The 27,178-nt window shown below is 32.4% G+C and overlaps 1 protein-coding gene across 3 annotated transcripts; it reads right to left on the bottom strand.

The window, feature by feature from the left end:
- Nucleotides 1-8,364: 8,364 nt before the first annotated feature.
- On the bottom strand, nt 8,365-25,705 carry LOC127731688 (uncharacterized). Of its 3 annotated transcripts, none has more exons than XM_052240471.1 (5): nt 25,685-25,705; nt 13,728-14,224; nt 12,510-12,903; nt 12,028-12,255; nt 8,365-11,706 (listed from the first exon to the last, which is right to left on the bottom strand). In XM_052240471.1, the coding sequence occupies exons 2-5, from the start codon at nt 14,193-14,195 to the stop codon at nt 11,393-11,395; spliced, it is 1,404 nt and encodes a 467-aa protein (XP_052096431.1). In that variant the 5' UTR covers nt 14,196-14,224; nt 25,685-25,705; the 3' UTR covers nt 8,365-11,392. The 3 variants fall into 3 exon arrangements, with proteins under 3 accessions (XP_052096431.1, XP_052096429.1, XP_052096430.1); XM_052240469.1 differs by lacking the exon at nt 25,685-25,705 and adding an exon at nt 20,813-21,006; XM_052240470.1 differs by lacking the exon at nt 25,685-25,705 and adding an exon at nt 14,398-14,590.
- Nucleotides 25,706-27,178: the final 1,473 nt, after the last annotated feature.

The following is a 27,178-nucleotide window of genomic DNA, read 5'->3' as shown; positions in this document are numbered from 1 at the left end:
TCCCGTTTTGACAAGTGATGTCTTTGTAAATGAAAGTCTCGTTTTGACAAGTTTGATATTTCTATCTCTTCACAAAAGATCTGATTTCATACCGATATTATTCAGAAAGAAGAATACTACATATTAATATCTACCACACAAGTGATCTTCAATACTACGACGTGAAAGATGATAATATTTCTGTTTTCCATTGTAATTATATATATACCTAGTTTAATTACAGATGTAAAATAAAAATATTTGACAGCTTATTTTTGATGAGTAGTTGTCGGTATAATTCTTTGGTTTATCTATAAGAAACCGATCAAGGAAGAATTTTTAAGATTGTCTAATTACTATATCACATCTTCTTATCAGTTCAATTGGGTAGAAGGTATTTAGATTTGGACCTTTATCAGACCGAATGAGTAAGATTGTTATGTGATTGAACCCCTATCGAAACGTAACAGGGATTTATATTGATTAAAATTTAATCCTTTACAAACATGGTATATCGTACAGATCGTGCAATAGATTTACTAGGCGATTTGATCAAAGTGAAAAGATTCACAAGTATTTGCCCTGGCAAATCCTGAATTTAGACTGAAAGAGAACTTACAATTCTGAATGAAAAGGGAATTGCTTGAAGACAGGCAATCGGCTATTAGCATTCGGTTGTTTGGTGAAGTCTGTTGCAGGAGAAATGAATTCCCCATAAACTCAGAGTATTTTTGAATTTGTTGGTTAGGTTTTTTTTTCCATTAACATTGGGAAAAATAATTAACTGCGCGAATTATGAAACATGTATAGAATTTGTATATAGTCTATATATAGACACTCCAAAAGATATTACGCCAAATCCAAATTGTTTTAAGGACAAAAAATATTAAGTTATAACAGTTACTATGGTTACATTGTTCCAAAACCTTTCGGAATTTTTGGGTTCCCATTGCTCTTCAACTTCGCTCTTGATTTTGCCCTTGAACTTTTTTTATTTGAGTGTCACTGATGAGTCTTTTGTAGACGAAACGCGAGTATGGCTTACGAAATTATAAGCCTGGTACCTTTGATGGTCTGTATTTTAAATTATGATATCTTATGTATCGGTTATATCTAAAGACAACCACTTACGGCGTTCTTGACTAAGGACAGGAATATCAATATGCGACGGGGTTTTAAAAGTGTTTTTTTTACGACTCAACTCGCTCTTTTTAAAATCTTGATCAGTGAAATAACAAAAGGTACGTAGAAGAGCGTTAAGGAAGTTCCAAAAAATAAAAATGTGAAACAATTCAAACGCGAAAACTAACGGCCTAATTTAAAATTTAGTTCTATAAGTAAAGAGTTGATAAATCACATAACAACTTTCAACAATAGGCAAAAATATTTGTATATCTTATTTTCAACTTTCTAGACATTGCATAATTATATACCACACTGGTTTTTATTGTATGTACTTGTATGTACATTTTGTTAAGCTTACTGATAAACCCATCATATAGATACCAGGATTAAAATGTACGCCATACGCGCGTTTTGTCTACAAAAGTTAAAACGGACGAAAAAAGTACGAAGTTGAAGAGTAGAAAAAAGAGGATTGAGATCTACAACAACTGATTGAATCTGTCACTTTTCACTGCTCCTGATCAAAGGAGCCTCGTCAATAGTTGTCGTATGTCATATCTTAATGAGTGGTTTATATTATTATCTTAATGGTTTACGTTATTTGGAGAGTTCGGAGTTGGTCTCATGTCGTATCTTAATGGTTTACGTTATTTGGAGAGTTTGGCGTTGGTCTCATGTCGGATCTTAATGGTTTACGTTATTTGGAGTTTGACGTTGGTCTCATGTCGTATCTTAATGGTTTAAGTTATTTGGAGAGTTTGGCGTTGATCGCAGGTCTATCATTGTTTCTGTTTATATTTCTTCGCAACTTTTATAAACCCAGGACAATTTTAAAGTTTAAAATCTTGTATAGACACCAGTCTATCGTCGGAGACTGTTTGTAGCCGTTCATATGTCTTTTTGGTTATTTTTGCCGTCGAGTTGCTGCGTCACTGACGTACATCCCTCTTGTACAATGCCAGATCCCAAGGATAGATTTAGGGAGCTACTATTGATTTTTATGGGAGGTGGGGCTACGATGAAATTTGAAAAAAAGGCAGACAGGAGTTTTGAGTAAAAAAAAGGCAGGATGAGCAACTTGGCAAAAAAAAAAAGGCAGGATGACAATTTATGTAAAAAGTCAGGATAAACTAATAAAAAAAGGCAGGACCGAATAGAGTGAAAAATAAAAAGGCAGGCCAGAGATAACAACTTAAAAGAAATGCAGGACAAACTTGTTCATCCTAGCCTCCCCCCCCCCCCCCCCCCCCCCCCCTAAAAATCAAATGGTAGCTCCCTTCGAGTCTTTTTCATTGTGCTTTTATTCTTTGATATACAGATATAGGATGTTTACATGTTAGATTTACAGACATTTTTATATTTACCTGTTAATCGTCCAATGTCTGAGTTATGGAGCATCAAAGGCGGTTACAACAAAGAAAAGATAGGTGTATAAGTACCGTTATATTTGTTGATATATCCGGGGCTTTTGTCAAAAGGGTATCATCAATGATTTGTGAGTAGGGTGGAATTTAATAAGGAAATCTGGTTAACAGAATACAAATCACTCTGGTCATTACTAAAATTGTGGTTTCGGTATTGGTTTTAATATTACTTCTTTCTGGTGTCTGTTTCTTAGTTACATTCTATAGAACTTATTTGTACTAAGAAAAAGCCTCACCTCGTCAGGAAATACCGATGGTCTTTTTGTTAAAGATCATGTCGTGACTAACGATATAAAAATAAGGGTATGATTGCCAATGAGACAACTATCCACGAAAGTTCAAATCCACATCTGTCTAGTTTGCTAACATAGTACACTTTTTTATTCTTATATTGATACATTAATGTAGTTACATTAACGGTACCAATTTTTCTAGAGCAGATGTGCATTTCGACAATAAAAGTCTCTTTAGTGATGCTCGAGGCCAAAATATTTGAAAATCCAAATTTTATTTAAAACAAATGAAAAACTTAAAATCTAAAAAGGACAAAAGTATATATAGCCAAAACCAGGAAAGGAAACAGACCTTTCAATGAAGGAGATATACCCGTTAATTTGAAATAATTTCCAAAATTTTGCAACATTAAATTTTTAAAATACAATACCCGTATGTTCATGTAAGTACCGAAGTAGTAGTTACTCTGATGGTGATGTCCTCATTGAATTCAAGTTGGAAATTGGAAACAAAGAGATGTCAAAGAAATGTGATGATAAAAATTATGCCAGATAATCATATGATCATTTCTGGGTTTTTTCTTGATGAAATGGTCATTCATTCGGACAATTTAGCTATTCTATTTGTCTTCACACTACCAAGATACTACACTGGAAAGTTCAACCACAAAATAACTCTGTTCCTTGTTACCGGGATCTCGCTAATCACCCCACGACATCAGCATCCATATAAGTGCACATAAAAGAGACTGTTCATGACGTTGCAACATTAAATCCGTTTAATGTTTACTGCTTGGCATTTTAGTCTGTTGGGTCATGATTATTTATTAATTCAGTAACTGTGAGTACTCTTAGCTCGATACTGTGAGTACTCTTAGCTCGATACTGTGTGTACTCTTAGCTCGATACTGTGAGTACTCTTAGCTCGGTACTGTGTGTACTCTTAGCTCGATACTGTGAGTACTCTTAGCTCGGTACTGTGTTTACTCTTAGCTCGATACTGTGAGTACTCTTAGCTCGATACTGTGTGTCTTTTGTCTTTTATTTGTTTTGTTTTTTCTGTTGTGTCAACTAATTATTACATTTTGTTCTGATGATGTGATGTTACGTTACTGTCCCAGATGGTTTTATTTTGTTTGTTTTTTTGTTTGTTTTGGTTTTTTTTGGGGGGAGGGGGGGTCTGTTCCCAACCCCGCCAAATTCCGTTTATAATTGTCATAAGTCGCCAGCCAAACATCAACAAATGCTAATCAGGAATTTTAACCTCAGGTCTTACCAACATATCTTGTGCTACATTAAAATTAATAAAACACGACAATGCTAATAAAGAAGTCAAATCATAAGTCTCTGTTGCCATAGAAATTAAATCACAAGTCTCTGTTACTATAGAAACTAAATTTCAAGTCTCTGTTACCACAGAAATTAAATCATAAGTCTCTGTTACCATAGAAGTTAAATCATAAGTCTCTGTTACCATAGAAGTTAAATCATAAGTCTCAGTTACCATAGAAGTTAAATCACAAGTCTCAGTTACCATAGAAGTTAAATCACAAGTCTCTGTTACCATAGAAATTAAATCACAAGTCTCTGTTACCATAGAAATCAAATCACAAGTCTCTTTACCATAGAAATTAAATCACAAGTCTCTGTTACCATAGAAATTAAATAACACCTCATTGTTACACTGTAAGGTAAACCACACGCTTCTGCTGCACCGAACGTTGTACCCGACGTCTCTGTTATGCCGACTGTTAAAACAACGTGTCACTACCAGCTAATCCATGCATCTCCATTTCACCGGAAGTTAAATATAGCAAGTTTCTTTTGCACCAGAAAGTAGAGTCATTAGGGTTTTTTTAAATTCAGAAATTGAAGGCGGCACGTGTATTTGATTTCTTTTAAGTTTGTAAATGTACCATACATAAAACCATAGAAACAGTTTTAAAATGATTTTACAAGTGGTTACCTTTCTTATAGGCTAGAATCTTTTTTTAAAGACTGTGAATTAAATACCAAAGTTTTGCCCCGTTACGACAATGCTTTGAAAATATTTTTTAAATACGTTATTCCTGGAAAAAACTGTTTTTATGTGTGTGTATCTATTTGGGATTCATCGCCCTTAAATATATTGGGTCCCATGACTTTTCTTGGTCAAGTTTTAGGTTTTTAACACAATACACAGCTATTCCGTAAGAAATTTATCACAATTATTGTCAAAAAAAAACAGCAATCAAAAATAACAGACTTATAATTTGGTACACTAGACGCACGTTTCGTCTACATAAGACTTTTCAGTGGCGCTAGAAACAAATCAATTGAAAGCTAAATCAAAAACGAAGTTGAAAAGCATTAAAAACCGAAAATTCCGAAAAGTTGTGCCAAATACGGCTATGACAGTCTTTGCTTGGGAGTAGAAAACCCTCAGTGTTTCGAATAATTTAGCATTAAGTAAACAGAAAATTTACAAAAAATGAGCATATCAATGATATTCCATGTCAAGAAAAAATGATGACTACAGTAATGGGCTGGTGATAACCTCCGGTGACGAAACACCATCAGCAATGGTATCAACACAGTGGTTGTAAAAATCGCAAAAGATACCAGGATTGCACCTATTTAGTATGAAGCATAGTACGCTAATTGTGCTTCGGTCAACGCTTTAACACCAAAATAAAATTACGAAAGAAGCTTTCAATTCTTGAATATTATATTAAAAAGAACTTGCACCTGCGACAAAAATCCTAATGACATATCCCCGATTATCTTACTTTATAGAAACATTAATCACAGATGATAAGGCTGACAATATGATTATTTATATCGGATTTGTGGTTAAATCCTTGGACTTTTTAATAAGCCTTTATACTGCAAATAGAAAAATGGTCAACAATGAAGTCAAATTAAGTATGACTAATACACCCTTCAATATTATTAATAAGTTTCCAATAAAGTGCGAACTACCGGTAATCACAGATGGTAGTTTTAATTGAAGTAGACTTAGTGGATTACCTTGCATAACACTGTTGCTGAGATTGTAATAGTTAGAGATATTATTTCAGGCATTTTGTTTTATCTAATTATGATTAATAAGCAAATATACGTTACAGGAACCATACTTGGAATTATAAATATTTTAAGATGTTTATCATTGGTCAATTTCCTTTCTATTGATTGATTGATTGATTGATTTGAGTGCAAAAATGGCGAAAATTATTTAGTATATTAGTTTGTTTTCGATATCAGAAAAGTATGAACTGTAAAATAATATGTTAATTCTTACATTTGCCATGCATTACATTTATTGCGTATATAAATAAATTTACAATTTAACCATCTATCTCTCTCTGTTTCTCTCTTAATTCAGATTTGTACCCATAATCATATTTGCGGACTGTAAAACTTAATCATGACTATTTGTCAAAATATTTTCGCTCGTTTTCATACCAATGTTGCATGGACCAGTCACAGGAAAAGGCTTCCGTTAAATAGTTTAACTATAAGAAGGAAATATTGGTGTATATCTGAAGGATTAAAGTTCAAACATACAAAGAATTAAAAGAATACCATACAACCGTCCATTGCGATTAACAAAATCATAAACAATTACGACTGCTGACACATACAACCGTCAACAACGATTAAAAGGAACATAAACAATCTCAACTGACGCAATATACTTAGAATTAAAAAGATTAATTACGACAAAGACATAGTATCGAAGAGCTGGTCAAATAATTTTAATAGGGGGATATGCTTTACAATAATGTCATGATAATGGTTCAAGAATTCACTACAGGAAGTTTCATTGTGATATTTGTCACACTTCTAAATTATTCGCCTTTGATGTTTTCTTTTAAAATATACTTGGTTTTAAGTAGATGATTTTTTTTAGAAAAGAATAAATGTGTTGGTTATTAGCTTATATCTTTCTAGGAAAACAACGCCATGTCTCGAAAAAAGAGAGAAAAGATTCGTGGCAATCCAAAATCATAATTCAAACATGTAAAAACAGACAGCGCTATGGCTTGTTAAACGACAAAAAGACACACAACAATGACAACACATTTTGAAATACTAAGGCTTTTCTACCTCAGGAATAGATTACCTTAGCTGTATCTGGCAAAACTTTTAGGAATTTTTGGTCCTCAATGCTCTGCAACTTCGTACTTTATTTGGCCTTTTTAACTTTTTTTGATTCAAGCGTCACTGATGAGTCTTTTGTAGACGAAACGCGCGTATGACGCAAATACAAAATTTCAATCCTAGTGTCTATGATGAGTTTATTTACAAGTTTAACATTTCTTCACAGTAGTATAAATAGCGTCAACATAAACAATAATTGGTAATCGGGTCTCGAATACCCATACTGTAATTTAATATCTTCCTTCTGTCTGCTCCCAATTCTCAGGGGCGGATCCAGGATTTTAGGTTAGGGGGGCGCAAACTTAAATCTTTGGAATATCGAAATATTCTTCTTTTAAGCTGAGGACAACCTATGCTTTGCAAATTTTAGGGGGCGCCCGCCCGCCACACCCCGCCTGAATCCGCCCCTGATTCTATATATCATTCTAGCCAATCGAAATTTAGCCACATCATACGGTAACATATCAAAACCGATATTTGTAATAATTTCAAAATGGCGTGAATATCGAATGGAACTAATAGACTCGCATGAACCGTGAAGCGAAGCAAATGGTAAACTATAGATTGAGTCACACGATCCCAAATAACACCCGTGGGTGCACTCAGGTCCTTAGGAAGATTAAGTTTAAAACTTCAATTTGATTTAGTGGTAAACTTTTCTATTTTTTAACTTTAGCATATCGATGATAGCTTTGACTTGTTTGCCTGTATATAATATGATATGCCTTTTGACTGAGAAGTGAGGATATAAAAAGAATTCACGAATAATACGCAAGAAAACTCTCCTGTGGTCGCTCCACAAAATCAGGGATAAACTCAGCGGTTCCGGAAATAGAACCAGTTCCAGCATAATGAGTTGGGTTTTTTTCTTTAAATTTCATTCACTTTTGTTTCAAGTGTATTGTATAGCATATACTTATTGTAATGATAAAAAAAATGAAAACAACACTTTATAAATTAATTGCGTTCGAAGCGCTTATCTAGATTTTGCTTCACCAGGAACGCTCAAAGCCAAATATTTGATTAACTGGAATCCGCTTGTATTTCACTACACTCAAACGAACAAAGTTGAGTAGTCAGACGAAAACCAGCTTGAATATTTGAAAGCCAAGGATGTATAAGATCTGGAACAGTTGAAGGGCTATCTTACCAAAAGGGACATACAAATAATAGTATTTGGAAAAGACCTTATAAAACCCTGAACGTTTGATCCGTCCAATGGCGTTCATATTGACTTGGTGATGTTCTCTGTGTAAGAAATTTGTTTGATAATAACATTTGTTTATGCTTTTGACACTTGCCAAGTTTCGTAAGACAAGGAAAAGTCTTGTGTATTTTTTTCCTTGCAAGTACTTTTCATGATTTATTTACTTTGGTTCAGGTTTACATCAAAGTTCTTATATCTTGTACTACACACATATCAGCGCCATTTTCTAGTTTGTGGCTATTTAAAAAAACAATTATTAAGGGTTTTCTATCATTTTATTCAAAAATATATTTCTCAAAAATAATTTACATCACAACTTTTACACAAATAATTCTAAATCCCTAGAAATCATGGACGGATTGATAAGGGAACAGATCTGTCATCAGATCATACAATGTTACATACTATATAATTTGTTAAATAAATATACGCAGAAGAATACTGACAGAAAAGACAACATTTAACATGCACATATATCGTATCGCTTTGTTACCATAGCAACAACATATATAATAGAGTATCTTATTGCTACCATAACAACACCATATAAAAAAATAGTATCGTTTTGTTACCATAACAACACCATATAAAAATATAGTATCGTATTGTTACCATAACAACACCATATAAAAATATAGTATCGTATTGTTACCATAACAACACCATATAAAAATATAGTATCGTATTGTTACCATAACAAAACGACTAAATAAAACTGCTTTATAATGAATTGGAATGATATGGGTAAACGTCAAAGATTTTTAATGATTTCATAAAAATAAATATAGTTTTTAAACTACAAGAACAAAAGTATGATATGGGGTGTTTGTAAATTAGAAATCAACTACAAAAATAACCAAAAGACATATTCAAGTCAACATAAAGTTTGTTTAAATACTTTGATGACTATTTCAAAAAATATTTTTGTAACTTATCAAAAAAGGAAAAAGGAAAAGTTAATGTTTTCACTTGGAATAAATGTGAACAGACCGGAAGTGCAGTAAGATTTTCACTGAATGAACCGGAAGTGCAAGTAGGCTATCTCTGAATAAACCGGAAGTGCAGTATCAATGTTGTCTTATCTGCCACGATAGTGTAAGAAATAGTGTTCTATTCTAATGTAAAAGTGTGAATTAATAAATAAGTATAAATTAATCTATAAATAATTAAATAAACTCTATCAAGTATCACTGTTTGTCAATATCATCACACAACACAATACAATGCAGGCAAAGTAAATCACCTTAATATGTCACCATGTCAAACAACATTTAATGTGTCAACATGTCAAAACTTGAATTTAATATGTCACTATGTTAAAATTAAAATTAAATATGTCGCAATGGCAACGATAAAATTTAATATGTTATAATGTCAAAACTAAAATTTAATATGTCGACTCGCCATGTCAAACTTTAATTTAATGTGTCACAATATCAAACTTAGAATCAATAAGTCACAATGTCAAAATTACAAACTCTTTGATGCGGTTTTTATTTCGTTCCCTGAATCAACATAAAATGACAAGCATAAGTAACTACTTTTAAAATAAAAGAGCTAACAATGCTTTAATACAATGCTTATCTGTACTTGCCTTATCTTATATGCTCACGGTGAAAAAATCAAGGATGTTTTACTTTGCCTATTGTATCAAATCACACCAAACCACAACAAGCTCACAGCAAAGAAGTAAAATACACAGAGTTCTCTAACGTTATAAATAGTGAATTTAATGAACAATATAGTAAGAAATGTTAGTGCTCTTCCACACATTCTAACCATGGGGTTTAACCTAAACGTTTATCCATCATGAAGTAACTAGGTGATCACGTGATATACTTATATGAATGAAATCTAATACAGATATATGCTAATGAACATGTTTGCATGGCAACACTTTTTCACTCTATGTTGAGTCAAACTCGTGAAAATAAATTAACATGTATTTTTTTTTTCGTTCAAATTTTGAGTTAAACTCTGTTGATGTATCATGAATGAAATCGTAAACAAGGACGGTCGTCTATCATTATAAATAAAACAATGTTTGAACACATATAATTGCCAAGCCACAGAATGATTATAAATTTCTGACTTATATCGGTCAAATTTAATGAATTGTAATAAACATGAGAACAGACGAGAACACATTTCTTTTTTTTATTTGCTGATAAAATAAAATGAAGAGTTGAACAATATTTGAAAAAAAATAATTTAAACACTAAAAGAAATTAAATAAACCAGCCGAACGAATGAAGGATATCTTCAACAATTTGAAAAGTTAATTTAATCAAACTTCATACTTTTATAAATAGTGAATTTAATGAACAATATAGTAAGAAATGTTAGTGCTCTTCCACACAAATAAACCATGGAGTTTAACCTAAACTTTTATCCATCATGAAGTAATATTCATATAAGTAGATAATGATAGATGCATTTGAACAGTTAATTTCATCAAACTTTATACCTTTATTTTCATAAACATTCTATGGCTATTAAAATTCTCTTTGAAACATTTTTATCTGAACACATTGTATAAAGAACACTTTCAAATAAATATTTAAAAAACACAATAAAATATATATCACTAAAGGGTCACTTACAGACAGTTTAAATAAAGCACTGAAAGATCATTATCTGAATAAATAAAATGCACTTTTAACTTGTTCGTTTATTATTTTCTGTTGTTTGTAATTGGTGATTTTATATTTTACTTGTTGGTTAAAAAAAAAAGAATCACGTGGTTCGAATAGCAACTTCCGGGTACGGATTAGAGAAATACGCGACGTTAAGAACACAGCAGCGTTACAGATAATGATCTTTTAGTTACGATTTTAAACTTTGTATAATAAAAGATACATTGTTTTTCTTTCTTATAGTGACCTTTGTGAAAAAGTACAAATGGACGGCTGTTTGATATTTTCTTCGGAAGGCATCGTCTGTTTTCTTTCAAAGATAATTCAGTGAAAAACACTGATAATGTTGTTTCTAAAAGAACAACTGAAGGCTGTGTGATGTTAAAACATGATTTTTTTGTATCACAGTTTGCTGTGTTATATAATGTTCTCTCCCTTTTTTAGACACGAGACCTTCGTCCGTCTGCCACCTGGTGGCATTTAAATACAATAATAAATAATATGCTTTTACAAAAACCATCGTAAAAATAAAACCCCAGAGATCTACTCATTGTTGTGAGGGGTAGTTTGATTTATAAATAAATAAATAACATAACAATAAATATAATTCAACAATAAATAAATATGTAATAAAAAAAACATATATTACGTCAAACCGACCAAAGAGCGGTGTTCACAAAACTCTTTCATGTTGTTTAGTACTGTTAATGAGTCTTTAAGTATCTGATTTGTTTCAGTTAATTCTTTGCGGAACTGTGCAAATCCGTCGGCAGATGTGTCGTGTCTGCGGATGTTTTTGTAAGCATTTTCGGCCATTTGTAAAAACTGTCTCTCCATGATTGCGCATGAGCAATTTTCTGGTCTGGTTTCCAGTTCCGATCGACGAAGTTGTTGGTTGAGAACTGTAACATCTGTTTCTAGTTGTTTCAGATAATTCATGTTCATCTGTCGTTTCAGTTCTGAAATTAAATTAGAAACAATAATCAGACTGTTTGGATTTTATATTTGTATTAATAATTATATTTCTGTATCTGAAATTAAAAAGTTCTAACATTATATACATGTTATGTTAACCGTTATACCATGCACTGTAAGCTTAAAAACGTTTTTTTGGAAAATTGAACTACAAAGGTACAAAATCATGTGTACATGATGACGTATTGTGAAATTGTATATACGCAAATTGAAAACCATCGGTCTTGTATACATACACTGACGTTATTCTCAATGTGTATCTTTCATGATTTTGTTGAAATAGTTAACTATCTTTAAACCCTTACCTGATCGTCTTTTCTTGGCAGACCTGTCTTCATAATCACAATCACAATCAGACCTTTCAGACGTTTTTCTTTTTCGTTTGGCTAATTGGTCGAGGATTTGAGACAACAGTGCAGTAGATTCGGGATCCCTCAGACGCTCTGCTAAAACATCTGCTTCTTCATAATCAAAACGCTGATTCGATGTTGACGCTAGCCTCGGGGAATACTGTTCTCGGTGACAATACATATCTGAATGGAAATAAAAGCATTTTTTATAAACAATTAATTTATATTTACTAGCTGCATGACTTCTTTGAGCTGTATGTACATTTCATAATAAAATTCGCTCATACAATATTGCGAAACAGTCTCTGAATAAAGAAAGGCAATTGATAAAAATACTTTCACACAACTTTCAGCCATTACGTATTAAGGTGGCGTTAAGAGGCCAACAATCAATCAATGAACTATCTAAAAATGTTATCGTCTAGTTTTGGCCTTACCTTCTTGTCGGCGGGGATGGCTTTCAAAAACAAGTTGTTTTCTAACTCCTCGTCTTTCATCAACATAGTCAGCGGGAAAGTCTGGTATTCTTCTTACAGGTGAAGATCGATTCACTACTTCTCTTGCATAGTAACCCGGGGATAATTGATCCGAATTTGATTCAGTTTTATGTGAACTTCCTGTCATTGATCTTCCAGGTAACTGAGAGTCTTGGGATCCAGAAACTTGTTTTACTGGTGTTTTCTCCAAAAATTCATGATGTTCCAATCGATTTCGAGGAGATATGCATCGTTTCTGTGAAGTTCTTTCTAATCTGGGAGATTGTAAATACCTTTCCATTCTCGGCGATGGTGACGGACAGACAAAGCATGATTCCGGAGACCGGTTGAGCACCTGCAACGGAACAAAATCAAAGAGTCATAACAATGTTTTATTGGTAATACCTATCGAATATCAATACCGAACTTTATTAAACACCTGTATTGATTAATTCTTTACGGCTTTTAACACAGGCAATTATCACTTCTGTTGACAATTTTCTTTCCACAAACGAGGCTCAAAAGGTTGATTTTCATCTCATGTTTATATACAACAGGAAAACTTTATCGCTTTCTCTTTAACAATAAAACTTGCACATCATGCAGAGTCATAAATGTAGTCAGAAAACTTTAATTTTATTTTATATTTTCCAATAATTTCATTTGATTCAGAAAGTTCTTCATATGAACTATAATTTCTTTTCTTATCAGGCCTCAAACAGAATTCAAATTAGGCGATTTATTAACATTTGTTTGGAGTATTGAACATTGATCTGTTGTTACAGAATTGTGAAAGTGATAATTGTCATTATCAACAGAAATAATAGTCTGACAAAATTCTTTTGTAGTGTTAATTAATCAAGTAATCGTTCTGCCAATACCGTGGTTAAACATTTATAGTGAAAAAATCGGAACCTTGTAATAACCTGATAAAATGTACTGTTGTATCAAAGCATTGAAACACAGATAAACATGTCAAAAGCTTTTGTACTTTATTGCAAAACAGACTGCATGTTCTCTCCCGGAGCCTTTTTAAGCTTACTTAACGGTATATGCTTTGCTCATTGTTGAAGGCCTGATCTATAATTGTTAAAATTCTTGTCCGTTGAACTGTTTTAAATAGTTGTCGCCATTAGCATCATACTAAACGGTCGTAGTTTATATCCATATTTTACTTACCGGATATCGGTCTCTGTCAGAAAAGGAACATGTTGATGATCTCGAAGACGTGTCCGGGGAGACTGGTGGGGTTCTGGGTTTCAATCTCTCCGCCATCATCCAATCAGAATTGTCTCCAAACAACTGACAATGGTCGGTTTCCGAGTACGGTGAATGTCCTGCTCTCTCCAGATGTTTCCTGGGTGATTTAAGTCCATTATTTTCACTAAAGTCCTGAAACGAGGGTGGATATTTGAAAACTAAATCGTCTGATAACTTTGATCTTGGCGTTGACGGTGAACTTGAAACTCTTGACCTCGGAGTTGACGGCAGGTCACATAATCTACTTCTAAAACAATCTTCGACTTCTGCATCATCTTTTCTTTCTTCCTGAATTGACCTGTAGTCTTTAAGTTTTTCTAAAATATCTTTTGGTAGTGTATCTAACGATACCAGTAGAGAGTTGGATTTCTTTTCCACGTACTGCATCCTTTTCTTATCATCTACGACAGTTTAAACTGCAATACAAAAAAAAGAACACTAATTAATATCGCTTTATATTATAACAATCACTTCTAAAAATAAACTTTGCCACTGGACGTTAAGCAACCAACAATCAATCAATCTAAAAATAAAGAGAGTTGACCAAAATAATATAAATTTATCTTCTTTGTATAGACTAGCTATTTACCTCTTTAATAAATAAATGCATCCATTTTCCTTGTACTCGTTTAAACGGATGTCATCGTAATGTCTCATTTCAATGTCTTAATTATAATAAGATACTTTAAACAGGTGCCCTTTTTCAATTTATTTTTAACGTTCCAGAGGAATTCATCTCCACAACCGTTATTGTCCAGGGATTATACATGACTAATGGATTCAGCAAAACGTTTAAGATATTTACCTGAGTCGGGTCTATGTCGGTCTGTCGAACACCGTTATACCTATAACTTATAGATTATTGAATTTCATGTCTCTTTTATGTACCGTCACCTTTATAACGGTAACAATGAGTACGAAGGTAAATCTTAATCACTTAAATGCTTGGACATAATCACTTAACTGTTTGGACAGGTGAGAGGCTGCTTACCTTTGTTTCAGATCGAGATAATTGCTCATGATGAGATTTTATCCCCAGATTAAAATTCTCTCATTTTACAATCTTGTCATTAAGCAGATAGATCTATAAATTATGCAAGAAACTTTTAATGAAATGGTTTAAATTCTTTGAACATACAAAATTTTTAATATACATTAAGCTCCTGATCAATATTTATAAACATTCCCCTATCAATAGTAGACAAAATCGGGTTTAAAATAATGAAACATGAACCGATATCTATTCTAGTATCTCTAAATAACAAATCGTCTTATCGTTTCTTTTCGATCCTCTTTGAAGAATTCTTTTGAAATAAATATCTCCTAATTATATTATATATAAAGCAAGGGGGTCACTAATGCATCGAGAAAAGAAACTTGCAATTTTACAAAAACATCTATTATTTAACCGAACATTTAACTATGAACGTAGTATGACAGATTTATAACATCACTGGCTACTGGGGTAATGAAACCCACGATAATGTGTACTCAACAGTGGCATTGACCCAGTTACAGCAATAGCGATTATTCCTCGCGGATGAATTAAATACACTTTCAATGTCTCTTTATTCAAATTATTTCAGGTTGATTGCATTGTAGTAGAGGATTTTTTTTTTATTTTTCAATTTTATAAAAAAAATGCAAAAAACCTTCCAATTTCTCACTGTATTCATTCATATTCTCACATTAAGATATCTATTAATCAATGCATTCATGTGTGCATTAATGACTGCACACGACACACAGCAGAGTGCATGTTGTCAGGCAATGTATTACATTTATTTTGACATTCTTATAAACTTCAACATCAAGTACAATAAGTGCTGATAACATCAAGATAATATAAGATTCAGGATTATGCAGATTAATCAAATCCTTTTTCCATAAATTATTCGATGTTTGATAAACATGATTTATTTTTGGATAAGCAATCGGTATTTTTATCAGTGCTCAAATAGCGTGTCCTTTATCACACGAATTCATTAAACCAGGACAAAAACTCCACAAAATATACCAATAAACTGCAACAATTGTATCTATTTCTTTTCAAAGAGCATTGATATGTATTTCTTTATCGTTTCTGGGGTCAGAGGTCGGATACCTTTAACGGTTCTAATTAAATAAAGTGGAACTAATAGACAGCCTTGTTGTATAGCATCAACAACAAAGAACAATAGAAAATGTGATGTTCACCGAGTATTAGTGTCGAGGTTGGGTATTGTGTTACATTGTAATCAATGTTATGCACATCATTCTATTGTATCTGATGATGTTTTACAAACAAATATGTAAAAAGTGCTGAGAATATTTAACAAATATAGTTTCCCAGGAGTTTTTATTCTGTGATTTGAATACACTTTACAAGTTGTATACTAAAATGTTTTGTTAGATCATCTGGGTGTACTTTTAATTAGATGTCGTACAAAATGACTGGAATTTTTCCCATGTTTGTTTACCAATGGAATTCTTTATTCTAAATAATGAACTAATTTACATGCTTATTATGGCACGTTTTATGAAAATAAGGGGATGTTAGGTCTAACCTGAATGAGACCGCAGCCCAACATTTAAAAAAAATCAAAATACAAATGCATAACTTGGCCAATCTTTCTAACTCATTTGAGATAGAATAGGATATTTTTATATAAGTACATTTAATTTCAAATATATTCATAACTTATTTTCACATTTAAAAATAGTCCTTTTTCAGATATTGTTGAAATTTCTTATTCATACCATTTCTAAAGCCTTTTATCTAATGTACATTTAAATGCAATCCGTATTTTATCCATTTGAATTAATTCACAGTATTCTATTACAGCAAATTCTTTGTAAAATTTTATTTGCAATCTTCTTTTCAAAAGAAATCATTGATAAACATTTCTTTTTTAAATATATTTCAATAACGGTAAAATTGTAGAATACACGTAGGAATTTTGTTGACATTGAAGTTTGTATTCTTTGGTAATACCTTACACAAACAAATAAGGGGAGGAGCGAAAATGCATGGGAAAATAACGACACGTAATAGAATTCCAATGAAGCATGTAAAATGTTTCCCCAATACATTCTTCCTCGGTTTGATCAAATCATAGGCTTTCTTAAATTTCTTTTAATGCAAAGAAAAATAAAACTATTCGTAAGATTTACACGTATTAAATACTGTAACCTGACTAAATTCCGCGTTTTTTATAATGGGTTTAAAGGTGTAAAGCAATGTTGCGTGAGTATTAAAAAAAAAAACCCCAAAATCGCACCCATTTACACCTTATGCATTTTTCAATAAATATATAAACAATGATTAGTTTATTTGAAACTGATGACCGTCAGTATAAAATATATGGTCATTCATAAATTAAATTTTTATTTACCAATGTATACTGTGTCCCATTCATAAAATATTGTTACCGCAAATAGTATACCATTGTTTGTCATAAAAGGGTATTCTATTATTTCACATTACAACACATTTTGAATTAGAATAGAACTTTGTTAAATTTAAGTGAAAATACTCCGAAACAGCGGTTGCATCCGATTAAAGACAGTGCAGACACTGTTTCGGAGGTTGACAAGTGAAAGGTTGAAACTGCATATCGACTATCTGACTTAAAATAGTTACTCTGTATAATGACTTATTGATTTGAATTTCGATCTTATTGATAAAAATTATAGTATGGTTTCAATTTTGAATTTTATTGTTACTTAAAATTTCAAGTTTGTTTACATAACAGTTATAAATCAATTATCTCTATACAGTCATTGTTTTTGTGAATGATTTTGCAAAACATTGAATCGTTAAAGGTCCTCTATAAAATAGTCAGTTTTTATCCATTTAAAAGTACGTCCAATCTTTTCTGTGTTTTTACCGATTGAACTTTACCGCGTGAACTTTACCGCGTCACTTTCCTTATTAAAGAAATATTTTTTTTAAATGTATGGTTTTAAAAGAAGACAGGTATTCGCGTAATCATATACTACTGATTGTTTTGGTTTTACATCAGGCATAGAGAAGTTCAGTTAGACAATGTTACGTGAATTTAAAAACCAAATTCATCGCGTGTCGCTAACATGTCTATTCAAACGTTTTATACAGGCCTCGCGTGTCACTAGAAATTCTTTAATATCAGTCCTTCGTTTTTGATTATTTATGCTATGCAGTTTTATTACACCTGTTTAGAGTGAATACCGAGGAGAGAAAAAAAACAGAAACGGAAGTACATTTAACTGCTACACGCGGGAAGTAAATTTTCGTCCTTTCCATTATTAAGTACGTGAAATACCATCGGTAGTATATGATGATTGGACGTCAGGTTAATCTAAGAATTCATGCTTTTAACAATACTTAATTAAATTCTTCATTTCGATAGAATTTTCAATGAGTATGAGAATGTGAGTAAAGAAAAACGCCATAACGACTGAGAGGGGGAACGCATGTGATCTTCAGAGCAAAACATGCAGAAAAATTTGGAAAAATTAGTCAGATGAGAAAGACAATGCTTGTAGAGGTTATTCGACCATCGCATACTATCTTGTGATTGGGAGAAAGACTATGCCTGGAGAGCTTATTCTACCATCACCTACTATCTTGTGATTGGGAGAAAATAAGTCTTTTATATATATAACCTGTTGTTACGTGTTAACTGATGTAACTTCGACGATGTAAAAATTAGCAATTCAAACTATTGAAAGATATATTTATTTTATTTAGAAATAATAATAGGAGCTCAATGTTTAATTTCTTAACTAGGACTTTGTATTCAAGAGCTTTAAACTCTGCACGAACTTTCTGTCACACTATTAAACACAAATTTCAACAGAATAAAAGTCCAGACTTGCATGACATCAGAGCAATTCAAAACAATAAGACAAGGTATCAGTATCGCAAGTGAAACCATAATGTGCCTGGTTCTCATCGTCAATGATCAGACCTTGTGTTAGATGGCATGATATGGGTCCATTTAAACCAATTATACAAGAACAAGCACCTGTTGCTGTGTCAATACACATACAGGAATTAGAACCGGTCTGTGTATCCTATACATGCAATATGTGTTATATTAGGGACGCGGAGATCAACAATTAATATATCACTTTAAATTAATATAGCTATTGGAAAGACACATGATAAGCATTCCCATGATAGCGAGCGCATTTTTTAAATATTCATTTTTAAACAAGTTTGTAAATATTGCGTTTTTGTATGTGATATTGATTTGACAGTTGTATATCTTTTTTCAATCATCCTTCTCGTTTTCATATTTCAAGGTATATAGTCATGGCCTGTGAATGGATATTAATTATTGTCTGACTGCAACATTTAAACCGGCAATTAGAACTGTTGTCCTTATGCATATCAAATAATTGTAACATTTAAACGAGTCTGTTCCTTGTTGCCCACACACCCATTACTAGCAACATAGAATATATCACGTTGATGTTTAACTGATATAATTGCGGCAGTGGTGAAAATTATGTTTTTATTGTAACGTAAGTAGGTATACGTCGGTTGTACATTACTAGTAACATAGAAGCCATCACGCTGATGTTGAACTAATATTACAGCGGCGGTGCTGAAACTTCTGTTTTCATTGTAACGTAAGTAGGTACACGCTCCGGATTTTAACCGTAATAATGGGCGATTTTAATGTGTAAACACCGTGTCGAATCATGTTTTATTGATGTTTGTCTTTATTTAACCAAACTCATTTTGAACATAGACAGAGTAATTTGTCAATGAAACGAATAGATTTAAACCGACACCAAAATCAATAAATTCTGACAACTTCTATTAACTGTTCCTCCAGTTACCTGAGTTTTATATATATATATATAAAGGTAACAGCCATCGACATCACATTAAAATCTTCAAAAGACTTAGTTATTTTATACCCGTTTCTATCTGCTGATTTCAGCAATATTGTTACACGATGACGTAAATCATAACGGGTAAAATTTGAATTTCAAATATTTGATGAAAATCGCAACATTATTAGTTTAGCACGGTCTATAATATGGTTGGTTTTCAATCGATATATCAGCAGCATATATGTATATTTCATTGGCCTTAAATTGGTGTGAGTTGTGGAAAATAAATTTAAAAACACAATTAGAATTGTTAGAGTATATAGCGAGTATTTATGTTCGCGATTCATGCGCGTATGCTTTTTTTAAAATATAAAATGAATTCATCTAGAACTGATTTCAAATTGATTTATAAAGTCATGTGTGACTAGTTATTCAATATAAATGTAATAATTGTTTTTTTTCTGAAATAGGAGACGGTGAATGGTTTCTATTTAATTATAGGTTTATGGCCTTCACTTATTAAATAAAGTTTATGTATTCCGTTCTATTTCATGTATTTGTTGGTCTATATACCTTATTATTTTTATTATTTTTAAAAGTTATAACCTAAGCTATGTCCTGTCAACTTAAAAAATTTGAATACATCTTCCTTTCAAAGTGTAACTATTACAAAATATGCTCAAAATTTAATTTTTCTTAACCATTTTATAAGTTCACAAAAAGTGATTTTGATTTAACACCTTTATATAGAATACCTATATTAACACTGATTTAAACGCTTTAGAGAGTAGAGTTTTGTTCCTGCATCACCGCAGCGTTTTAAATGGCAAATGCATTTTATTGTACCGATTGAATTAAATTTAATTTACAAATGCATTCAGACGATTAAGATTTAATTTAGCGTATCGTTCACTTTTGACTTTCAAATTTAATATCGCTGTTGTATTTCTATTTAATCTATAACTAATAAGCGTTTTCTGCAAACTGGCGTCTGACAAAAAAGCAAATATTAAGATAGTCAGGGACTTTCTATACTAACAACTTAATATAGACTGTCCCTGAGATAGTATAATTCAATAATGATAAGTCCTGTGTCAAACGTTCTTGCTCAATTGAGTTTTATCAAAGTCTGTGCCCCAACTAAATAATCCTTAGCACTAATTTGTTATCTAATTGATAATTAAATTACACCCTACCTTTAAAATAAAACTTCATTTTTTTCTTTCAATATCTTCAAGTCATGCTAATAAATCCGAGAAAACACATCATGATTTGCCCGTCACTATCATAGTCCCTGAGACGTTTAAATATATACAGGTAACATAACGGGATATATATATCGCTTTTATCTTTGAATTCAAAGTTTGCACCTGAAGATTTGAATGTCAACATAAGCTTTTTACTATAACCACGTGGTAACCTTTAACCCTCAAGATTTTATATAGATTTAAAACGTTACCTGAAATCGATTTATGTCAATCTAACGTTTGTCAATAGATCCGGACCACGCCCCGTAGCCAATTAAACACGCCCTAAACAAGGGATCACCCACAGAATGGGAAGCCCGTGGAGATATAAAGAAAAGAAGTTATATATACCATGGGTTTGTTTACCTATGTTCAACGAATGGAATTTCAATTAGTTTGTATTTTAGATTTGCATAAACCGTTAAGTGGATTCGAATTCTTATCGCCGATAATATGCAAAAATATTGAAAAATATACCGAAAATTATAAACTGTATTTTCGAACGTGATGCAACATGTCCTAATATTAAAATAGAAATTTGCATTGGTTTCAAGGATGTAGTGCAAGTGTCTAAACATAATATTATTGTTATTTGTATACGGTCTTTTTATCGCTTCAAAACGTCTCTTGCATGACAATATTATCTGATATAATTATACTGCATAAATATAAACATTCACTTAAGAATTGCATGCTTCTTTTTGTAAATTTATTGGGGTGTAAAAGCGGTGACCGAAGTACATTTTCTAAAAATGTGCGCACAGTAAGCGCTTTTACAACCCTATAAAATTACTAAAAGAAGCATTCAATACTTATAATTACATTATTTTGCTAGGATCATGAAAACACGATTTCTATCAAGTTTTTCTTCTATTTACCTGTGCACTTTATTGTGGAAGCTCGTGTCATCATGAATGTTACATTTCATTTTGAAATGAAAGTTAATTTCAGAATGATGCGAGATTGCTGTTAGCCAACCAAAATAACGTATTATAATGAAACATATTTGTAATTATTTCTGTTGATTGTTTCATAGGCAATCACACCACATCTCAGTATTTAAGATGTATAATGTGCAATACACCATATCTTCGTACACTGGTCTCGTAAGTGTGGTGTTACGTTAATTGCAAGTTGCTATACAACGAATTTATTCTGCTAATGACTGATGTCCAGCATTGTACATATTTACTCTTGTGGTCCTTCTATATTACGTAAATTTTGGCAAAGATTACCGTGCACATTTTACTAAAAGTCATAAGAAAATGTGGTATGATTGCCACTGATGACAAAACTATCCGCCAGAGACCAGAGACATGGGTGTGAACAGCTATGGGTCACTATATAGCCTTCAATAATGAGCAAAGCCCATACCGTATATATCATATGTTATTCGGGATCTTCACAGGGGATATGGGTTTATATTCCCTGTCAGTGTTTTATATCTCCTGAGCCGCCAGGGCTCATATATCCTGTCAAGGTAACCGATCCAATTGCAGGATTAGCCAGGATATTTCACTCCAGTATAATATACAAGGTTATAAAAGACCCCGACCTGACTGTTGTGAAACAATACAAAAGAAAAACTAACGACATAATCTATGCTAAAAACAACAAACGAAAAACAAATATGGCAAACAGCAACCAATAACAAACACTGAATAACAGTCTCTACTTTGGACAGACGCATTAAGAAAGTTTTGTTTCAGTTTGTTTCGTTTTTTTTTTGGCCAAAAAGACATGTCACCATACAACCTTCAGTTCGTGTTTTTTTTAGTTCAAAAATGACCTCGCAACATACAGCTCGTTTCTTTGCAAATGCAATTAAGGATTATTCATGTATCTCTTTAATGTTCTACTGCTTAATTTATTCATATTGCAGAACATATTAGAACGACAAGTTACTTTTCTTGTTGTCTTACATACTTTCTTCCTCATACATTTGCCTTTATTGCGAAATTTTGAAATAACATGAATATTTTACAAACGATTCGTGTGCGACTTCAAACACTTAATACCAAACAATATCTTAACCTTTCTATGTAGAAAGACAAAAAATATACACAAATACAAACGCAGCCTAATCTTGTTTTGCTTTTTACTGTTATTGTTATAAAAATTATAAGACAACTACAAGTTCGAATATGAATATTTTTAATTCCGTGTTTGAACGTAATGCCACAAGGTACTTGACGCGGAATCTTTTGTTGTAGCACCTTGATGGAATGTCTGATTACCACAAACAAGGTGACAATTACTAGTAAGCCGTTATGATAACACGACCTATAATTACCCAGGTAACTCGCACTTCCACAAGCTTTTTTCATTAAACATAGGTCTTTGCCATTTTGTAGATCGATTAAATCATTTTCATTAATAAATTTTAATTTGTTTTTAAATTTTTGAATGAGTCGAAGAGCCCATGCCATAAACTATAGACGAGAAAAGTGACTATATTTGCAATTTATTTTTTGTAGCTTTTAGACATCGGAACAAGATATTACCTTATAAACTCTATCGATTGAATGATAAAAGGGTTTATTCTACCTATTCCAACAAATTGGATTCAAAAGATAAAAATTGGTATCAACAAGCTATGAAAAAGTTCTCTTATTTTGAATGATTTGTCTAGCTACAGTAAACCATCCATGCCCATTTTGAAAAACCAGAGTGCATCCTAGTAGACTTGAATAGGGCTACAGTTAACCCGCTGATGAACATCTCAACAAGTGTACCTATATATAAAAGTACGAAGGAAGTTTTACAGGAAGACATGTTGATCAACTATACATCAGCAAAATGAGACCCCTCCTGTGAAAATGTTCGACTTGTTTTGTTTAACTGACAGAATATCATAAATGCGCAGTGGATATGTGCATTTAGTTGATGGTGTGTGCAAAATGCACAAAGGGTTTATAAATCCACCTTTGTTTTCGTTTTTGGCGTGGCGTTCTCAGTTTGTCTTCTGACTGCGAGATTGGAACATCCCTTTGGTATCTTCCGTCCTTTTTCCTTTACCTTTCTGTCTTTCCTTCATTATATATGATGTCCAAACCCGACAACTTTATTATTTTTCGGAACAACTGATAGAATAAGACTCCGAATTTTACCTATACTCTTGTAATATGTATACTTAACTGCCATTCTGGTGCCAACTGAATCAGAATTCAAAGATTCAAACCACGACCGTAAACTGAAAAAATGGGCTTCGGAATTTAACCTATTCTTTCTTTACCACATTTGTATTCTTGTTTAATTGAATTATTTTATATGAGGTCTATTAAGGGTTATTTTATACATATAGTGTTAACACTACATAAAGATAAGTGGTTGAGTTACACCTGCCAGAAATACTTTACAAGCTGATGAAAAGTTAATTCACAATTTATATGCAGAAGTAAAAAGACGCCGGAACGTGATATAGTACGTGCGTGGAGAAACATAATCACGTTCGGACGAGTGTTTGGCTCGCGACTTCAATACATTTAATTTTTAATAAATACTAATGAATAATTGTCATTAGAGATTTTAGTTTTTATTTAACGGTTTCTATAAAGAACCATTTAAAAACAGCAAAATAAGTGCTAAGAAGAATATCTCGTTTCTATTTATTTGATATCGCATACGTGAAAATGCAGGTTTTATGTGTTTTTTCCGTCCGTTATTATTCAAATTTATAACACTATATTGTTAAACAACTTAAATTTCTTCCTGGTTATGATGCTTGCATGGATGCCATGACATGATGGGATCAAGTTTTATGAACTTCACGGAGGCGTCCTTGAAAGAGTCTAGTCTGGTCGATTCTAAATAAGAAAATATCTGTTGTAGTAAAACGGGTACCGTTTTTATTTACATGTAATTGCAACGGTTACCAGTGATGAGCGTTAAATATCAGCCGCGGGTCACACTTTGAAAATTATGTCGAGCCAAAAGAGCCGTCATACTATATCGAGAGACTGCATGATATTTTAATAAATATCAATAACATTAACGGTATAGACAATAAGCTAACTAAAATTCAAAACCTAGTACACACCTTAAAATCTGATAAAACCAAAAAAGGACATAAAGTATAGCTAAATCTGGAAAGGAATCCGATCTTTGCACAAGGAAGATATACCGGGTATTCTGTACTTTAAAATGATTTCCAAAATCGTACTAACAAAAAGGCGAAAGATTGAAAATCTGTTCATCGTATTAATTCTAAATTTTTCTTTCTTGATACAAATTTTTTTTTTTCAAAGTTGTGAATAGAACTTGTCGTGTTGTCATCAAGAAAGTCGGCTAAGACCGTCGTGACGTCGCAGAATACGTTATCCTTATTCAAAATTGAAATCATCGGGGTCAAATTATATACTACGTTATAAGTTGCAATGTTAGATTTTCCTTAGAGCTAAGCACAAACGGATCTACGATCTATAGTTTTGTCAGAATCCCGTATCCCGCTTATCATTGTAATAATAGCGCTTGAAATTTCACGTGTCCCGCCCGACTTCGTTTCCCGTTTTCACACAAAATAATTTGACTATCACGTTTCACGCGTACAAAAATTCGGATAATGCCGGATCACGCTTACACCCCAATGAGACCCACTCATCAGGGAAGAGCTATCCACTTAATTCATTAATTTATCCTTTCCTTTTACAGCACCCTTTTCTCACAAAAACATATCACGTTTATTTAAAATACGCGAGAGCATTTCCAAATTTAGTTTTCACTTCAACAGTTTTTTCGCCAATCATTCTATTTTCCATAAAGTAATAAAAAAACTGCTGATCTAACAAATTCCGTATAAAATTATACATGATAAATCCATACCTATTTACTCTGTTCTGTTCTGTTCTTTCCGTATCATTCTGTATATGGAGAATTACCATAAAATAAAATAAATTGAAAAACAAATTAAAGGATTAGTTTTCCTTTCGTAACATGACTCAACCTGATTTATAATATAATCGGTTGATTTTAAGATCAATCCGAAGATAATGAAAGCGATCAGACGACAAAATACCCGGATATACAAAAGCTAGTTAATGGTTGCTTTCTCCAGGCGACGGTGTTTTTACATCATGCTGGGAGGGTACAAATTGTTTGTTTGTAAACATACATTTTTTATCGTGTGTTAATTAACTTATTATTAGCATGTCAACACTTGAAAAGAGTCAAATAAGGGTGTTTAAAAATTATTATTTACCGTCAAACAGTTTGTTCAGATTTCAATTTTAAGTTATGAGGGATATAAAATGTAGATAAATGTTATATCACAACAAATCCGACCGGCTAGCTAAATAATTATACATGACATGAAAAACAGAAATAAAAGCGATTTATCTTTATATTTTGTCAAAATGGCGAAGGAAGTTTATGTCACGGATTAATAATAGTACACCATATAATAAAATTTAACTAACACGATAGAACAGAAGGATGTGGTGACATACATGATGAAAATACGGATATTTTTGGATCAAAATTTGCTATTATAATATTTTTGAAATTATTTGAAATAAAGGGATATATCTCCCTCGTGTAAAGCTCTGTTTCCTTGTTCGGATTTGGCTATACTTAAGGTTATTTTTAATTTGATCCGCTCTTCAACATTTGAATTTGATTTTAAATATTGAAATAGTTTGGCCTCGAACATCACTGAAGAGACATTAATTGTCGAAATGCGCATCTGGTGCATTAGAATTAGTACCGTTTATGATATTTCCGTTCATTTGCTGATGTATTCAATTCTTAGTTGACCGAAATATAAATAACTTTATTTCCATTATCGGCCCAATGTGCGGCATGCATAAGGACAGCCATAATTTTTTCTGGACTTTTACCGTTCCGACAGTAAATCTTCAAGCTTGTTATAGTGAGTGTCCGTTTAGCTGTGAGGGTGCTTTAATTCGCAACCACGTCCGATCGGAATGGAAATGTTAAATCCGATGCCTCAGTAGGGCACGTGTCACACTCTCTACACGTTAAATAGTATGTACAACAACTGAGGGTCCGTACGTGGCATGTTGCAAGGGAAAATGTCTACCCCTATTTTCGAGTGGCAGTCCCAATTTCTCGCCCTTCATCCCGGACGTCCTACCTAGCAATACCTACATATTGTGTTAACTGTTTTAAATTTATTTTTGTCATGAATTTGCTTGAAAGATTTGCCGTTGAACGTTAGACAAGAAACAATCAATCCATGACCGACCATCCGTTGTAGTTGATCTACACAATTACTCACAAACAAACCTGTGGGAAATATGCTTGTATGCCTGTCTTCAGCATTGATCTAGATTTCAATAACTCCAAACAAAATCAATC

Source organism: Mytilus californianus, unplaced genomic scaffold (assembly GCF_021869535.1).
Source record: "Mytilus californianus isolate M0D057914Y unplaced genomic scaffold, xbMytCali1.0.p SCAF_20, whole genome shotgun sequence".
In the NCBI taxonomy this organism is placed as follows: Eukaryota; Metazoa; Mollusca; class Bivalvia; order Mytilida; family Mytilidae; genus Mytilus; species Mytilus californianus.
Note: the sequence above shows the minus strand (reverse complement) of the source record. Positions and strands in the feature narration are given on the sequence as shown.